We start from the raw sequence: 18,535 nt of genomic DNA, 5'->3' as shown, positions 1-18,535 counted from the left end.
CTCTGGGCTCATGCCGGGTCCCGAGTACACCTGCAACGCTGAGGAAGGCTTCGGTTCTCGCGGAGCCGCGTTTCTGCGGCCAAGTGCTGGGATAAAAGCAGCCTCGGTCTCGGTGCAGCCAAATCAGGCCTGGTGGGAGGAGAAGGGATCGAAGGGGAGCAGCCAGCTCACTCGCCTATAGGCACCCCCACCCTCACCCCGCCGACCCTCCCCTTCTCTGCCTGGAGTGCATCACTGCGTCCCAGAGCGCTGCAGTCCCTCCCGCCAGGGGCAGGGGAAGCGCCGAGAGCTTGGAGGAGGGGTCCGTGAGCGCCCCCGCGAGAGTTGCCTGGCTGCAGGTGGCAAGGTGATGTGTAGGCACTCGAGGGGCGCAAGGAAGGAGGAAAGCGTGGGCTGGAGAGGGGAGTCCTAGGAGTCCGGGACCCCGGGGGTGGGGGTGACAGTGGGAGGGAGGAGCAGTGGGGGAGGGCGGTGGAGGAGGTGCTGGGCCCGGGCAGCGAGCGCGGGAGCTGCAGACGAGCTGGCTCAGACCTTAACCAGAGTTCTCGCCGGCTCCTTGCAGCCGCCGGAGCGCCTCGGCAAGGGAGGACGTGCGGGCTAAAGCCTGCGCTGGAAGAGACGCGACCCGCGTGGGACTGGCGGAGTACCAGCAGGAGGCTGAGACTGCGAACGCCGCGGAAGCCATAAAGACGGCTGCTGCACCTCCGGCCGTCCCGGAACGCACGCGGCCACCAGGGCTGCGTGACCAAGGACCGCGCCCCTGAGAGGCCTCCCGGGAGCGGGCTTCCCAATCCCGCAGTTCAGCGTCCCGTGGCCCGCTCGCGCCGCCAGCCCGCCAGCTCTTCCGGGAGCCCGGGCATGAACGGCTACGGCTCCCCCTATCTGTACATGGGCGGCCCGGTGTCGCAGCCGCCGCGGGCGCCCCTGCAACGCACGCCCAAGTGCGCGCGCTGCCGCAACCACGGTGTGCTGTCTTGGCTGAAGGGCCACAAGCGCTACTGCCGCTTCAAGGACTGCACCTGTGAGAAGTGCATCCTCATCATCGAGCGACAGCGAGTCATGGCGGCGCAGGTGGCGCTGCGCCGGCAGCAGGCCAACGAGAGCCTGGAGAGTCTCATCCCCGACTCTCTGCGCGCCCTGCCGGGACCCCCGCCGTCGGGGGACGCCGCCGCCGCCCCGCAGCAGCCCCAGACCTCGCAGCCATCTCAGCCCCCGCCGCCGCGCCCCGCCGCCGAGTTGGCTGCAGCCGCCGCGCTGCGCTGGGCCGCCGAGCCCCAGCCCGGGGCGCTGCAGGCACCGCTCGCCAAGCCAGGTAAGAGCATCTGCGGGGCGGGAGCCGGGCCGGGCGTGAGGGTGAAAACACTTCGGAGCTCCTGCTGCAGCTCTGCCTGGGAGGCCCCGAGGCAAGTTTGAGGAAGTGGGCCGGGCCGGGCCTTCCTCCCCAAACCCCGCCAAGCTGGTTCTTACTCTCCGTGCAGAAGCCGGCCTTCAGTCTGGATCCAGCAGGTAGAACAAGGTGCCCGCAGGAAAGAGTCCGTGGGCAAGCCAAACGGCAGGACTGGGCGACTGGCCTGCCAACTGTCACCACCAGTTTAAAGGGGAACGTGGCCGTTTCAGTGGCTAAATAAAGAGGTCGAAACAAGACCATATTAAAAATCCACGCGGGCATACACACAACGGTGCGGCAGGATTTTCCCGGCTATGGGCTTCTAGAGAACCTTGCATTTGGAGGTTGGGACAGGTAGATGCAGGGCCAGAGCCAAGGCCCAAGACTTGGCTGACTGCTAGCTGGGCGTGCTTCTCGGCCCTGGGGGAACTGGAGCGAACCCAAAGCCTGCGTAGTAGCGCGCACTGTGGCCTTCAGCCTCTTGTAATTTGTTGAAAGAAGGCTCATTTAGAAGCAATACTAAGAAGGGCCAGAAAGACTTCTAAACTGATAGCGAGGACCCAGAATCTAGAGAGCCCAGAGTCAACTCCTTTTGCAAAACTGCTCACGTCCTTTAACACCTTTCCTGGGTCTGCCCTCAGTTGTCTCTGTGGTTTAAAGAAACAAATAACACTTGATCTATAGTGAGGAAGGCCACCTCTGGCTAGCCCTTTCCTGGTTCTAGGTAAGCCTGGGCCTCAAGCTGCTAAACCTCAGATTTGGAGCAAAGGCTCTCTGGTCCTCTTGCCTCAACTCTCCTCTTCTCCGCTGCCCTGCTTTATAGAGGGTGGGCTGCCCTGAGCCCTGACGGTGGGCAGATTCCCTCACCCCCAACTCCTGCTGCCATCCCTTTCCCTCCTTCAGGCCTCTGGAGTCTGCAGACCCCAGTTGAGCCTTTCTCCTCAGGAATCTCTAGCTTGTTGTCCTGCCCAGCCCAAGTGCTCCTTTAATTTTAGGCTCTTGGAATTCAATGGACATGTCTTTGGTGTTTCCCTTTCATTGTGGCAAATGTACAAAGGAAAAAAGCCCATCTTCTCAGGGAGGGGGTTAAAGGGTATGCTGGAATTCTGTGAGCGAAAGCCCTGGAAGGCCCAGAGCCCTGTAAGTAGAACTGTGGTAGAGCTTCTGTTTATATCTCTCACTCTCACACACATCCAAGGAGATTGTGGGGGTCTGCAAACGCTTCTGGCTTCTGGAGAGAAGCTTTCAGGAACAGTGAACTGCTGTGTGGAGCTGGGGAAGTGCAGACTCACTGGTTTAGTGGTGATTTGATAGGCAGCCTGGCAGGCACAGTTTTGCTGCCCTGTTGCTCAGTTATACTTTCCAGGCCAGAAGCTCTTAGAACGTCTTATGTGAAGAGCAGAACTGGGTATTTTAAGGACAGAAGAGAATTTGCTGAACATGGATTTTGTGGGTATTTAATCCAATATAGGATATAAGCATTTCTCTGGTAATGTCCCCCACCCCAGTTATCTCTTTTCTGTCAGTCTGATCTCTTCATATTTGTAGATTAGTCACAGAGGAATAGGAGGAGGGAAGAGAAAGAAGGCTTATTTTACTTTTCTTTTTTAGGTTAGAGAGAGTTTTGTCTCAGTTCTAGAAGCTGGTCCCTGCTAGTAATTTTTCTTAACCTTTCTGTTTCCAGTTTCCCTATCTCCATTTCCTCAACACTAGAGCAGGGATCTGAATTTGTCAGTGGTAGCATTTTGCAGTGGCCACCTGCCCAGCAGCACTCCTGTAATAGGGCTTTGGATTTTGGGGTCCTAGTCTAAGAGAGGATTCCTTTCACATCCTGTGCTCTTCAAACCATTCTTCAGGATAGCCAAAATTCATGGCTTCTAAAGAGTCACAAAACCAAAAACAATCCTGGGAGGGCGTAGTGAGGGCAGGAAGAAAGGTGCAGCTGCAGCTGCAGCTGCAGCAGCAGGAGGATACAGCGTTTGGGAGAATGAACGAGGGAGACTGATTTCACCTGGACAAACCAGATCTGATGCTCTCTCTTTTACTCTAAATATTCAGGGATAGATAGGCTGAGACCTCCAAATTGAAAAGAAGTAATTGCAAAGGAGAATACGATTTACCGTGTTTCCCCGAAAATAACACTAGGTCTTATATTAAGGTTTGCTCCAAAAGACGCATTAGGGCTTATGTTCAGGGGATGTCATCCTGAAAAATCATGCTAGGGCTTGTTTTCCGGTTAGGTCTTATTTTGGGGGAAACACGCTACCATAGGGAGAGGTTAGAGTGATGGCTGTGGGAGACTGAGCCATTAAGGACCAAGGGCTCAGTTTCTAGCTGGCCACGCTGCATACCTGGCACATTCATTTTTATAACTTTTGTTTTCTTCTTTCAATTGGTTTGATCCCATAATTCCATTCTTTTTTTTTAAAAGACCAATCGTCCATCCCTTGGTGGGGGAGGGCAGCAAAAGCACAGATAGTGTTTTCCATTATGAAGCATACAAGTGGATAATTTCTATGCATTCCTTTGAAAGAAAGCCCATTTGGGATTTAAAAGAAACCTTCCTGGATGAGGCTGGCAGTTGCTGTATGTATTATACCTTTTTGCAGTTTTTCTTATTATAATCTATTGGTATATAACGTACCATGCATCTTTAGAAGTATATCAGCTACTTCTGGACAAGTAGCTCACTACATGTAGAGAAGTAAGTGAAACTCTATTTAAATGGTAGGTCCACGTGTACATTAAATTCACAGACTATTAGGAATCTAAATATCTTCTGGCAAATTATGAAGATCTGTTTCTTTGTGATCTCTTGTGTCTAAAATGTGGTTGGTTGGTCCTTTGGCAAAGGGCTTCTTTAGCCCATAACTGTGGAAACAAACTTTTTTTGTTGGCAACAAATGCAGGTACACAAAAGTCTTTTTCCCTTTCCAGAAATCCTTGAGAAAAGCATATGCTCTAGCAAAAGGTCTATTTGCTGGGCACCACTGCAGGAAAAAACGCCCTGGTCATGGAGTGACACATTAACACCAAAATTTGGTTTTGTAGCTGGAAGAAACCTCTCTTCCAAATTCTGTTTCAGATTCTTTAAAGGAATGGGAGTTATTTATCTAATGTTGTAGAATGTTCCTTTCCATGTGGTGATGGTTTCAAGAAGAATTTTCAGATTCTAATAGTATTACTTTTAGCTATGGAGTCAAACATTCTCTTTTCTTTTTTGGTGTACCTTTCCCTTGCTCCTTGGTTATCATCTATGACTGACTGGCCTGGAATTATTAGATTTAGATCAAGCCCCAAATTCTAAGTTAAGCTTCTTTATATAAATACCATTGATTCACTTATTCTCCTAAATTCCCTCTTCATCCTCCTCACACCTCTCCCTTCCCCCCACGAAAATATCATGGGAAGTGTGAATATCTTTCAGCTCTTAGTGTGTCTGAGTCAGCAGCCTTAACCAGCCAAGCCAGCCTTTCACGACATGGGCTCAAGAGCTGAGGAAAGTTAAGGGTCATGACCAAGGTGAACAGCTAAAGTTACATCCCTGTATTGCTGTTCCCTTCTCACAGCCTCACAATTTCCTCCAGGAGAATGTCCTGGGTCTCCTCTGGTTGTGAGAAGAAAGATCTGGAGCTATAGATTTCCCCTAGGTCTACATCTGTCATCAAAATAAATATAAAAGTTCTTTAAAATGTTCTTAAAGGAAAAATAAATAAAAAACATATTTGGTTAGGCACAGGAGAGCAGGGTCAAATAGAAAGTCTCCTTTTCTGTTTATTTCTCCTGACAAGGAGTAAACAAGAGACCTACAGGGAGAGAAGTAAGTAGTTTTCGAAAATTGGCTTTATTTTATTTTACCTCCTGCCCTGCACCTCCTAGCATCTTTATACTTACTCTGGGCCTTTCAGCTCCAGCTTGATTGGGTCTTGTCCTGTCTACTTCCTTATTCTTAACTTTAGCTTTAATTTAATAAAAGAGACAGACAGACAGACGTACCTGCAAGTTTAATGAGTGTTACCAGATTACTGGTCGACGCGGGGATGGGAAATCCTCTGCAACTACAGGCTAGAATAAAACGAAAAATTGGGAAGATTTCGGTCATTCATGAAGTGTGCCTATGAATGTAAAAACTAGGTCTGTTTTTAAGACGGCCTGATTTGGGGTGAGGGACCGGACTCAGAATTGCACTGTAAAAAACAAAGCCCACCCAAATGAAAAGGAATAAGCAATACTTTACTGTTGGTCTCTTCCAAAACCCCAGGGCTGGCACGCCCAGAATATTCACAATTCTTGGCCTTTCCCGCGGGCGCCAGGCGAATTGCACACCGGGCTCCAAGGTCCCCCGCATGCCGCCCAGCGCAGAGATTGCGAGGCGGTGTGCTTGCGGGAGCAGCCTGGACGGGACCTCGGTGACACGGGGTGGAGGTACGAGAACCCTGGGAAAGGCGCAAGCGGCGGCACTGGACCGCTGTCCCCTTGCAGCCAGTCGCGGTAGACCTCGGTCCGGTGGGTCGGGTGCTGGCCCGCAGGCCTGCCACTGCTCCCGCACACACCGCGCTGCGGCAGGCTGCTCCCTAGCTCACTCTGGGAGACTCGGGGAGGGCCGCGAAGCAGCGAGCCTGAGGGGCAAGACTTTCCGTGCCTTTCCCAGTCCTGCCTCGCGGGCCGCCCGCCGGCTCCCTGCGGCATCTTGAGCTTCAGTGGGTTGCCAGATTTAGCAAAAGACATGCAAATAAAAGACAGGATGCCAAATATTACATGGGGCATACTTACACTAAAAAGGATTCGTTCTGTATCTCAAGCTCAGCTTTAACTGGGAATCCTGTTATTTTATCTGGCAACCCTAGGCCGAGGCCGTCTCGTCCCAGTTACAGGCACCCCCTGGGTTCCCTTTGTGGTGGGGGTCACTCTTAGGAGTCCCCAGCTTCTCTCTCCTCAGAGCCCTAGCAGCCCGCGTGGGGCAGGCATCGGAGAGGTGCTGGTGTCCATCTTGTGATCTGAGGACAGGGTTGGCAGGAAAAACGAGAACGTTTTTTTTACGTCTGGGAACCACAGTTCCAACTACCGTCCAGGAAAGACTCTCCCCCCACCCAACACACTCCTCCGGGTTATAAATCTGGCGGATAGCCCTTCTCTTGACTTACACAACCAACTTTTCTTTTCCTGATGGATGAACTCCCGGGTTTAAAAGATTACAGTAATCACAGGAGGACAGTGTAAATCGAATCTGATAGCAATAACTTTCGGGGAAGGTCAGGCTCAAGTGAAATGTTACCAAGCAACAGGCATTTTGTTTGCAAAATACAATCAAAGAGCATTGATGAGAAATTCCTGGCTGCAGCCAGTCAGCACTTTCTGCTAACAGCTTTACAGAGGGGAAGGGAGTAAATCTTCATAAATCAACGTCCCTGGAGGACTTGGAGCCCCTTTCTGGAAATGTTGCACTTCTTCCTGACAGGCAGGAGAACGGAGCCCAGTAAAAATCTACTTGCCTGCCTGCCTGCCTCCCTTTCCCTTTGTTCCCCTCCTCCTCTCCTCTTGCTTCCTCCTTTCTTTGGCTTTTGAACCTGTTGCGCTTCTCAGCCACTCAAGTCCCTGGACTCCCATGCCTAGTTTGACGTGACTGAGATGCCCCAGTGGGCCTTGAGCTGGGGTATGCGTGGGTGCCCATGGCCCAGGTGGAGGCCCGAGTGTCATTCCCCAACAGTCCCACATGGCTTTAGTGAGTCATCCCCTTGTCTGAGCACTAAGGGGAAACTGAAATAGAACCAGGTGGGTTTTTTAAAGTTTTTTTTTTATTTTTTTTATTGTATAGCTCAACAGCTGTAAAAATAAGCACAACCAACTATTGAATAACAATATTATGGAAAATTCACATATCAGAAGATCACTTCTTTACCAAATCTCTAATCTCTTTTGATTCCAATGACTAGGCAGACATAAATTGTACAAAGCCGGGATTAGAAGTCTGCTTTTCTCCCCCATCGATTATTAACTTTTAAAAAATTCAGTATGAATATCTGTTGCACCCATAGTTTTTATATGTGAAGGTTTACAACAATATTCCCTCTAACAAATACACCGTAGTCTGTCCAGCTGCTGGCCTTTGAGTTACTTACTGTATTTCAATGTAAAATAGGACCAATTGAGAAGATAATGTGGAAATTCTGCAAAGGATTCGTTAGTATATTTTAAGCCTTTCGGTGACCAAGAGGCAATGCATTGATCATCTTGGTATAATCTTACCTAGTACAATGCCTGGGCACATAGTGAGGGACTTAAGGATATTTGTTAAATAGATGGAAGAATGAACAGATCGCTGCATTTTTCTAAGGACCAAATAAACATGCAGGTTTATAGGTAATTTCCCTCCTGCTTCTTGAAAGTGTTCTTTTTTGAGTCAAGAAAGAGGTCAAAACTAAATTTGTGCAGAACATATGAAGTCCACAGTTGCAAACCATACTTCCTTGTGTCCAGCTCTTTCTATACCAATGTCCCCCAAAAATATTGGTCTCAAGGAACTATCTTGATGCTTTTGTGTGTTATTAAGCTAGTGTTGTTAATGATTTTTTTAAAAGGTTGATTACATATTTTTACTTTTCACAAGTTTTCTTTTCCCCTCAGAAAGAAAAGGAAAGATTTTAGACCAACATTTATTCCCTGCTGTAGTTTAGGTTGTCAGCCATTCAGTTTTTTATGATTCTGCACTTCTAGTGTGAGATAAAGATGACAGCAATTGTAAAAGCCTGTCTCCTGTTATAATTCTGACTGTGCAATTGTCTCTTCTGGGAGCCCATCCTCGTCCTGCCTGGGCTCCTTCCCTGCCATTGCTGTAAGACTTGTGTGCTTTGAAGACACCCCATCAGGGAACAGTTATTTAGAGGTGTGGTCTCCCAATCCAAGTGAACAGATGAGGACATGACAATCCATGTTTCAAAATGCCTGACATGATTTCAATAGAAAAAATAGAAAAAAAGTCCAGTGACTTGCGCTAGGAAACTTTCCCCTATATGCCAGTGTTTTTGTGTTTTCATTCTGGATGTAAGATATTATTTTGTTTTTGTAGATTTGCTTGGGTAAAGCCCACCACATTTAAGTCAGAAAGATTTTCCCTGTTTATGTGTCTTAAGCAGAATTTTGCGTCACATAGTAGGGTAGGATTTCTCAAAATATTTGAAATAAATACCTAGAATTTTTTTAACTTAACTGCATTTTCATATGAAAAAATCCTCTAAAGTTAGAGTTTGTAAGCTGTAATTTTAGGTCAGAAGTCACTTTTGTGGGAGTGTTAATTTTCTCTCTTTAAAGTCTTCTATCTATCTTATGATATATATATATATATAATTAATATCCATAGAAAAAAGTTTCCTTCTTAATTGAATATCATCATTTAAAAACCTTTACCCTAGTGAACAATTTATTTCAGGGGTGCCTGTGTTTCTACATCATGAAAAATATAAAATTGGAGAATGAACATTTAGTAAGATTTTAAAAATATCTACATGTTTAAGCATTAGAAACAGCAGATTGTGTCACTTTCAATAGGTGGTTTGTAATATCTGATAAAATTGATTTCTTTCTACTTTTTTTGTCTGGTAGAGTTGGCTTTCTACACCCACATACTAGGGGTAAAAATATTATCAGTTGAAATATACTCTTACTCTCTATGTTCTAGGAATTAGGGTGTCAGCTTCAAGAAGAAAGAAGGTAAAGCATTTGGGGAGTAGCTCCCTTTTCATTATGTTAGTTGGCAGTTTCACATTTCTGTATCTAGAAAGGTTTTTGTGTTTTAGACCAACATGAACACTTTATAAGGTTCATTTAGGAAAAAAATCTAGAGATGTAAAGAAACACCTGTTATTAATTACACTTTATCATTGGGCTCAAAACTCACCCTCTGTAATTACTTGTGAGAGTCTGTGTTTATGATAGAATAATTTATAATACACCTAGTTTAGGTGTATTGTAACAATACAACCAGTACTAGACACCACAGTGCCACAAAATCGCAGGGACTATATATTCTGCTTTCAGAAATTAATATTGGGCTAGGAGTTATTCTTGATGCAAGGTGAGAGGCTAGTCTTCCCTTGCCCAGTTTTGAAACCCCAGTAGCCTTGGATTTTGATTAAGATTCTGCCCACCCAACGCCTCACCGCAGGACTTTATGTGCTGCTCAGGTGTATGGATGCCATAGGTGCGTCTCATTCATTGCTTCTTTCAATGTCTTCCCTGTAAACACTGTATCAACAGTACTCAACTTGGTTGGTATGGTCTGAATTTGTCGATTTGATTTCTGTGACATCTTGATAGCTTTTCTCACTTTTTGGCCATAGTCTGAACTCCCAGAGGGAGAGGCTGATCAGTCCCGAAACCTGCAGAGAGAGTGGATGAATCAGCACCGTCCACCACCACTCCTTGAGAAGTAACCGGAAGTGCATGCTGCACTGGGCATGGCAGCGGAGCAGAGGCAAAGGGTAGCAGGAGAAAATAAGAAAGAGGCTTTTGCAGTCTGGGGGTTCACAATTGGTGAACAAGGAGTCCACTGTAACCGGTTCTGCAGAACAGAAAAATAGGCGCAAGAGTGGAATTTTGTATTGTCAGACTTACAATCCTGCCATCCCATATCCAGTTGATTGGGACGGTATATCCTTTGCCATCTTGAAAAACAACACTACATTTTCATGATAGTAGGTATGTCAGATTAGCCAGAATGTCATTCCATAGTTCCCCTTTGGCTAAACTCCTCTGTGAATCACTTGCTTTTGGAGCCTGAAATATTTTGTGGAAAGTGGATTTGGTTGATAGACCTCAACACATTTTCCTCAGATGTTTTCAGTGTTTGAAGTCATTCAAGGTGAGGAAAAATATGCCTTTTAAAACAAGAAGCTGTTTTTAGGCTCACACATTTCTTTTAAAAGTAGCTAAGTTTTGAGATCTTTAGCTGTACTTATACTTTATTTCCTAGAAGGACCAGTTGTTTCTCTTGCTTAAAGAAATCTTGCCATCCCCTATATTGCTACAATACTGTACGTCATGCTTTTCTTTTTTATTGTGGGAAAATAGATATAACATAGAATTCACTATTTTAACCATTTTAAGGGTACAATATAGGGGCATTAACTACATTCCCAATGTTGTTCAACTATCGCGATTATCCATTTCCAGAGCTATTGCATCATCCCAAACTGAAACTCTGTACCCATTAAACAACAAATCCCCATCCCCCTTCCCACAACCCCTGGTAACCACCACTCTGTTTTCTATCTCTATGAATTTGACTATTCTATGTACCTCATATAAGTGGAATCATAGAGTATTTCTTCTTTTGTAACTGGCTAATTTTGTTTAGCATGTTTTCAAGGTTCATCCATATTGTAGCATTTGTCAGACTTTCATTCTTTTTTGAGAGTAATAGTATACAATTATATGTATAAACCATATTTTCTTTATATATTTATCCATCTGTGGACACTTGGGTTGCATTCACCTTTTGGCTATTGTGGATAATGGTGCTGTGGACATTTGTATACACTATGTGTTATGTTTGATGCTTAGCAAATTCTGTCTGGCTGTGTTTCCTTTTTCCCCTGCATATGCATCTTATCTCCCCAAGTTGATAATGAGTTCCACAGGTTAGGGGCAAGTCTCACACTTCTTCCACCATCTATTCTGTGTCCCTCAGTATCTTATACATTACACGGATACAAATACTTGATACTGATAATAACAGATAATGAAAGCTAAGGTTAAAGAAATAAGGAAACTGTGTAGAGGTACATAGTATTTAAAACACGATTTTATGTCCATATTTGACTTGTTTTCCCAAGCGCCATTGAGCAGGGGCCAAAATCCACTTGTGTGTTCAGTTCAGTGCTGAGTTAATATAATGTCACTGTTCACTCATTGTCAAGTGTTTAATAAGAGAGTAACAGCCACGAGGTATGCGTGGAGTCATGAGTCGGGAAAATTTAGACAGGTCTAGCTGACTAGAATATGAATCTACAGAAGCTTGTTTTTGTTGCTGTTTTTCTCTTTTGGATCAAGGACAAATACCGCATTAACTCAGGAGCTGAAAACTGGGTCCCCAGTCCCGGGAAATTGCAGGAGAGAATATGTCAAATTTCTCTTTCACAAATAGGGCTTTTGTGCATCCCAGAGTTGTTAAGACGGTTTAATATGTGTGCGCTGCAAATGAACCCTGTATGGAAACCTTGTATTTTATATTGGAGAAAGAAGCAGTTTAGTTAAAATGCAAATTTGGGATAAATATGAATTCGTATCGGATTTGTCACTGAAAGTGTCACTGATCTAACTTCAGAATATTTTTAAAAAGTATTTCTGCTTAGCACATATTTGTTGCTTTGAGAAGAACCAAAGTTTTATTTTTCAGTTATATTGAAGATACAACCCATATTAGAAGAATGTTCGTAAATGGGCCTTTGTTTCATGCTTTTAAAATAAACAGCAACAAACAGGAGGAGGTGGATTTTAGAAGCTGCTTTGATGAAATTTCACCGGCTGGCTATCTACATGTAATCAGGTGTGCCCACAGAGAAGGCGACAATAAGACTATTCAGGCCCGGCACTAGAAAACACAGGCAAACCGATTGTTTACAACCTGACAACTGGGTCATTAATAATTTTCATCTTTAGATCAGTTACATTGGCTGTGAATAGACACAGCCAGTACATCTTTTAAGAAGGATAGAAGTCCACTTGAGTATAGCTTGTTAATAAAGAATATGTTCCTTTATTATAAAGGTCTGTTAGAACTTACTTCGGCAAGCAAACGGGTCTTACCTACTCCTTTCTGCCTGCTTAGCACTGTAATACTAGCCCTTTTTGGGGGAATGTCGTAGGTCAAAATGTTAAATTTGCAACTGGTTTACTTCACAGCAAATTTCTGCTTTATTTGGGAAGCTTTTTTTCCTCTCTTCTTTTAAAATAATTCAAGAAGATTTCTTTAAGTCTTTTCCATGAACTTTATTTATAAAACAGTTCAGGAAAACGTATCTCTTTCTTGCACCCCAGGTCCTGGAGTTATTTATAGACGTGTTGTCTCATTGATGGGTCATGCTCCCTGTGCAGTTTCCCAAACCCTGTCCAGCCGTTTCCTTCTTTCTCTTCCGTAACCTGTCCCATCACCCACAATACACAGCTGCTGTTGCTTGCCCTCTAACGCAAATGACAGACAACCAAGTCTGCCAGTCCCTCCAATGGCTTTTAAAGAAAGATTTCAGTGGATAGAGGTTTATTTCTTTCACTCTGGCAATTATTTCAACTAGTTATTGTACACGGTATCCTGTTGAAAGATATGGACGACGAGTTCATATGACACATTTAACACAAACTCTGCATATGGGAAAATGGATTTAAAATATTAAAATTTCCCATAGGGTCTGAGTTGTGCACCAGCCAATGATGTCTTTAGATTGCACGGGCCACCTCATTTGCTGAAGAGGAGCCAGAAGATGAGCCTGAGTTCATTTGCCTGTTCTTGCCTGGTCTGTGTGTATCCCCAGCCCCATAAAGTGTCCCTATTTAGATTGTACCCCTGCACAGCCACATTTTCTATGGGTCGAGGTATGCTGTTGCTGCTCATGTTGAAGGCAGGCTGCCCTGCACACATCATTCTGAGAAATCACTGTGGTTTTAGAGCTTTTATACAGGTTTGTGTCATTTTATTTATTTATTTTTTTGCCATTTGCCAAGGACATAGTTTGGATTTTTGTTTTTTTTTAAGGCTTGCCGTATGATATAACCCACTGGGACGCATTTCCCCTTCCACAGAGCTCGTGCAGGGCTCTCTCCTGAGCACATCTGTTCCCCTTTATGTACACCAGGAGAGGATTAACCCAGCTCTTCTCTGCTTTTCAGATTTGACTGAGGAGCGACTTGGGGACAGCAGCACGGCAGACAACACAGAGACCCTCAGTGACAAAGATGCTGACCAGAGGAGCTCCCCGGATGTGGCAAAAAAGAAGGGCTGCTTCACCCCCGAGAGCCCCGAGATAGTGTCGGTGGATGAAGGGGGCTATGCGGTCCAGAAAAATGGAGGCAACTCCGAGAGCCGCCCCGACAGTCCCAAGTACCACGGGGAACAGAATCATCTCCTAATCGAGGGCCCCTCGGGGACCGTGTCTCTGCCCTTCAGCTTGAAAGCGAACAGACCCCCTCTGGAAGTGTTAAAAAAAATCTTCCCCACCCAGAAGCCCACGGTGCTTGAGCTGATCCTGAAGGGCTGTGGCGGGGACCTGGTGAGCGCCGTGGAGGTCCTGCTCTCCAGCCGCTCCTCCGTCTCCGCAGCGGACCGAACTTCAGCAGAGCCCGAGAGTCTGGTGTTACCTTCCAACGGGCACATCTTCGAACACACCTTGAGCTCCTACCCCATCTCCTCCTCCAAGTGGTCGGTGGGGTCGGCCTTCAGAGTCCCAGACACACTGCGGTTTTCCACCGACTCTAGTAACGTTGTCCCCAACCCCTTGGCGGTGCCCCTGCAGCACCCTTTCCCCCAGCCTCCCAGGTACCCTCTGATGCTGAGGAATACTTTGGCGAGAAACCAGTCGAGCCCCTTTTTGCCGAACGATGTCACCCTGTGGAACACCATGACTCTGCAGCAGCAGTACCAGCTGAGGTCCCAGTACGTCAGCCCTTTCCCCAGTAACTCTACCAGCGTCTTCAGAAGCTCACCTGTCCTCCCCACTCGCACCCCGGAAGACCCTCGGATCTCCATCCCTGAAGATGGGTGTCCAATTGTGTCAAAGCAGTCCATGTACACCGAGGATGACTATGATGAGAGATCCGACTCCTCAGACTCCAGGATACTCAACACGTCATCTTAAAGTGGTACCAGATGGGAGTTGACCAGGTGACATTCTCTGTGCATTTGAACCCTGGGGTTCCCCCCTGAGGAGAGGCCACATCCTATGTACACCCTTTCCTTCCGTTTGACAAAGTGACTGTGCTTGATTCTATACCTTAGCAATAAAAAAGTAACTTATTTAATTTCTTGCACTTCATTGGAAAATGCCAAATAGCTCTGCTCTGTGGCTCTAGTGCTGAATGTTTGTTGTAAAAGAGAGTCTAATGCTAAGAATAGTCTTGGGAAAGCTGGGTCCACAGAAAATTTATCTGGGGATGTAAAGCTGAAGGTCAGCATTGCTTCTAAACTCAACCTGGAATGTTCAATAAAATAGTGTACTTGAATGCGATTTTGTAAAAGAGGATTCCTTGGGATATGTGAAACTTAAAGGAAGTGGTTCGATTTCACATGGACTATAAACAGGGACATTATATTCTTATGCTGAAAATCCTTCTTGCATTTTAAAGAGAGACTGCACTTAAGAATAGAGTGAACTGCTCACATGCTTATTTTAAGCTTGGACAGTTTTCAGAGACAAACTCCATTAAGAATTATTCTTTTCACATGGCTGAATCGAAACATGTGTAATGTCAATGTAAAACCAATCACAGCTGTGAACTGCATGAAATGTATTGTGAAATGAACACAAGATTAAGCTTTGTCAGGTTAATGTAGCATGCTAAGGACTCTAGAAAAAAAATAAACTAAGGAGATGATCTTGGTTTATGTCATTTCTACTTGTGGACAGGTGATCTCTAAAACGAGAAACTTGACGTAAAAGCTACTTACTAGTGCATGGACCCGGAATCGAGGTGTCAGTTAAATGAGACATTCCTTGAGAAACATGAATGGCAAAGTTTTGGGGCTGCATTCAGAAAGACATAGAATTTATTGTTCAAGAATAGAGTGAATCTCTCTATCCAATTCATTTATTTCTTCAACAGATATTTATTGAGTCCCTGCTATGTGTAAGAGAATTCTCCTTGTGCGTTATTGTCCAAGTTACCTGCCCATGAGTCCAATATAAGCAGGGATGCTAATGGAGAATCCCATTAAAAACAAAGTGAAAATGAAACTGTCTACAGCGTGGGAAGTAAGTAAAGTGCTTAGCACCGCACCTGACAGAGAAAACACTCACTATATGAGAACTATTACTCCTATTAATTAAGTAATTTTGCATTCAGGATGTAGAAGTAAATTCCCTCATTCTCACTTGGAGAAGATTTCATTCTGGTTTGAAGGCTAATCACAACAAAACATTGCAAACCAAGGCTTCCCCCCCCCCCTTCATTTAACAAACATTTTGGGGGTGATATATATGGCAAACTTCTTGCTCAGATATTTTTAAAAGTGAGTTTTCAAACAATAATATTCAATAGTGGCCACACCAATCATTTCTCTTACTGTTTTTCCGTTCTTCAGAGTGCTTGAAAGGAAAGATGGCTGCTTAGGCCAGACAACAAACGTACAGATGTGGAAAGGAAAGTACATAAGCAAATGAACAAAAGCCTCTACATGAGAAGGGTGCAGAGACAGCTCCCAGTGCAAGACTAAATCTTGGGCAATTCAGTCGAGGAGAGAGAAGACAAATCCTCTTCGCTTGAAATGCTCCCTCAACTGGGAGACAGGAGCTGACCCTCACCATTGTATGGGTCCCAGGAAAAAGAGATATTTAAAACATCTCATTTTAATTTTTATCAGGCCCTTTGGGAATGAAAAAGCTTTGAGGGAGAAAATATTCCTTATTATTAGTTGGATTAATGTGCATTTAATTGAGAAAGTTACATACCAGAGTGTTTAACAGTAAATACGATTTGTTTTTAGGGTTATATTTAAACACTACTGTTTACGAAAAGGGAGAAGTGGAGAGGAATCATTTGACCCCTGATTCTAAAGACACATGTCCAGGATGTTTTATATGGTAGTAATGGGCTAATTAATGGACTGGTTAATGGGCCTACCTAGGATCAATGTATTTTTAAAAGGTATCTTCACCTCAAAACTTTATCTACATTTATTTGACAAGCAACAATGATAACAGATCCCATGTGAGTGGACGGTGCTACGAAGTCTGTCTGCAGCTCTTACTTCTTCAGATTGAAAGACCCGATTGAGCAAAACTCAAACTCAGCTTTAAGATAGCGCATCCTCACCGCTTGATCTCGCCCACAGATCATCACAATCATTGACTTCTTTTCACAGTGGCCAGCGAAATGGAATTATCTGTAAGACAGCTAATTCATGGGCTGCTGCAGGTATGTTTGGTCTTCAATATAATCTTCTGCAACAAGAAATGTTTACTTCAGTGAGTTAAGTGTGGTGGGGGGGTCAGAGGAAGAAACTGGTTGTTAATATTCTACATCCTGCTTCCATCGTTCAGTTTTGCTTCCTCTGTCATCCTAACAGCTGAGCACCCTCTGCTTAAAGTGGTAAAACCTCTTAGATGCTAGCTCGGTTCCCAAAGACCATCCCGCTATGGCATGTAGAATTCAAGGGAAATGAGCACTCATCTGCCCGGTTATTCTTTGACATGAAAATGAACATCTGGATGAAAAGAAACAAAAAATCAACTAACTCTTACCATGTTTCCCTGAAAATAAGACCGGGTCTTATATTAATTTTTGCTTCAAAAGACGCATTAGGGCTTATGTTCAGGGGATGTCATCCTGAAAAATCATGCTAGGGCTTATTTTCCAGTTAGGTCTTATTTTGGGGGAAACACGGTAGTTAAATCCCACCTGTCACACAAAGAAAATACCTGGGTGCTTGAGTGTCCACTTGCAATTGAGTCAAGCCAACCTTATAGGAAGTTAATTCCTATCAAACCAGTGCCTCCCTCCCCTTCTAGTGAGGACATGCCCACTACTTGTCTTAGAGTAAATGCTTTGCTCATCTAAGATGTGAGTGTCTGTGGGTTCATCATGTTGTTCCATAGCAATTTGTCTCCAAGTGCAATCCAGGTACCCCAGTGCTTTATTTCTAGTTCAGATTCCTGGGCCCTGCTTGTTGAGTTCAGAATCCTTAGTAACCTAAGCACCTACATTTTTATCACCCTCTCCAGCTAATTCTTAAAATCACTAAGATTTGAGAACCACCTCACTCTGCACCACATCCTTGGGTTTTCTGAGATCTGTGCCAGAGAGAAGAGCTGAGGGATACAAACTCGTATGCTGGAGATTTCTAATTGTCCCCCCATGCCCATCTACTTTTCTGGGTCAAGAGTAAACTTCAAAATGTAAACAGTCTTCGTACAAGCCCTAGATCTAGTTCAAATAACTTTAGTGTCAACGATTAGATTGAGTGCACCTTTGGGATCAGAAATGCCTGTTTCTGGAAACTTCTGGTTGGTAAAGAACCAGATATCAGCATAAATCTGCTACCATTTCCCCTAAGGGGAGTGCCACTTAAAGATCCTCCGATTTTTTGGTGCTGTTGACCTTTTATTTATTCCATGATTCCCAGTTTACTGGTCACACCTGGAAATAGATTTTGCCCTGGAACTTTGAGTTTTAAGAAATATCAACAACCTTTCCCCTCCCCCAGCTTTATTGGGATATAATTGACATATAACACTGTGTATGTTTAAGGTGTACAATGTGATGATTTGATATACATATATGTAGTGAAACGATTACTACAATAAATTCAACATATCCATCACTTCACACATTTACCATTTTTGTGTGTGTGTTGAGAACATTTAAGATCTCTCTTAGCAACGTTCAAGTATATAATACAGTCTTATTAACTGTAGTCACCATGCTGTACATTAGATCTCCAGAACTTACTTATAACTGGAAGTCTATACCCTTTGACCAACACCTCCCCATTCCCCCCCACCCCTCATCCTCTGGCACCCCTATTCTCTGTTTCTATGATTGGTTTCTTTAAATTCCATGTATAAGTGAGATCATACAATACTTGTCTTTTTTGTGACTGGTTTATTTCACTTAGTAAATAACATTTTCTTTCTTTATCCGTTGATGGACACTTAGGTTGTTTCCATTATCTTGGCCATTGTGAATAATGTTGCAATGAACATGGAGGTATAGAAATCTCTTTGAGAGAATGACTTCATTTTACTCAGATATACACCCAGAGGGGGGATTGCTGGACCATATAGTAGTTCTAGTTTTATTTTTTTAAGGAAACGTCACACTGTTTTCCATTGTGGTTGCACCAGTTTACATGCCCACCAGCAGTGCACAAGGGTTCCCTTTTCTCCACCTTCTCACTAGCACTTATCTCTTGCCTTTTTGATAACAGTCATTCTAACAGGCTTG

At 44.5% G+C, this 18,535-nt stretch overlaps 1 protein-coding gene across 1 annotated transcript; it reads left to right on the top strand.

The window, feature by feature from the left end:
* The first annotated feature begins 489 nt into the window (after positions 1 to 489).
* Positions 490 to 14,921, top strand: DMRT3 (doublesex and mab-3 related transcription factor 3). The gene is made up of 2 exons (XM_019729712.2): positions 490 to 1,312; positions 13,268 to 14,921. Exons 1-2 carry the CDS (start codon positions 859 to 861, stop codon positions 14,230 to 14,232), a joined length of 1,419 nt encoding a protein of 472 aa, XP_019585271.2. The 5' UTR covers positions 490 to 858; the 3' UTR covers positions 14,233 to 14,921.
* Positions 14,922 to 18,535: the final 3,614 nt, after the last annotated feature.

The sequence above is a fragment of the Rhinolophus sinicus genome, linkage group LG04 (assembly GCF_036562045.2).
Source record: "Rhinolophus sinicus isolate RSC01 linkage group LG04, ASM3656204v1, whole genome shotgun sequence".
Classification (NCBI taxonomy): Eukaryota; Metazoa; Chordata; class Mammalia; order Chiroptera; family Rhinolophidae; genus Rhinolophus; species Rhinolophus sinicus.
Note: the sequence above shows the minus strand (reverse complement) of the source record. Positions and strands in the feature narration are given on the sequence as shown.

Bases quoted from the DNA above. Each gene is read 5' to 3' on its own strand.
- DMRT3 (XM_019729712.2), top strand. From the start codon at position 859: ATGAACGGCTACGGCTCCCCCTATCTGTACATGGGCGGCCCGGTGTCG. The intron at 1,313-13,267 runs GTAAGAGCATCT...TCTGCTTTTCAG, and splicing joins GGCACCGCTCGCCAAGCCAG to ATTTGACTGAGGAGCGACTT.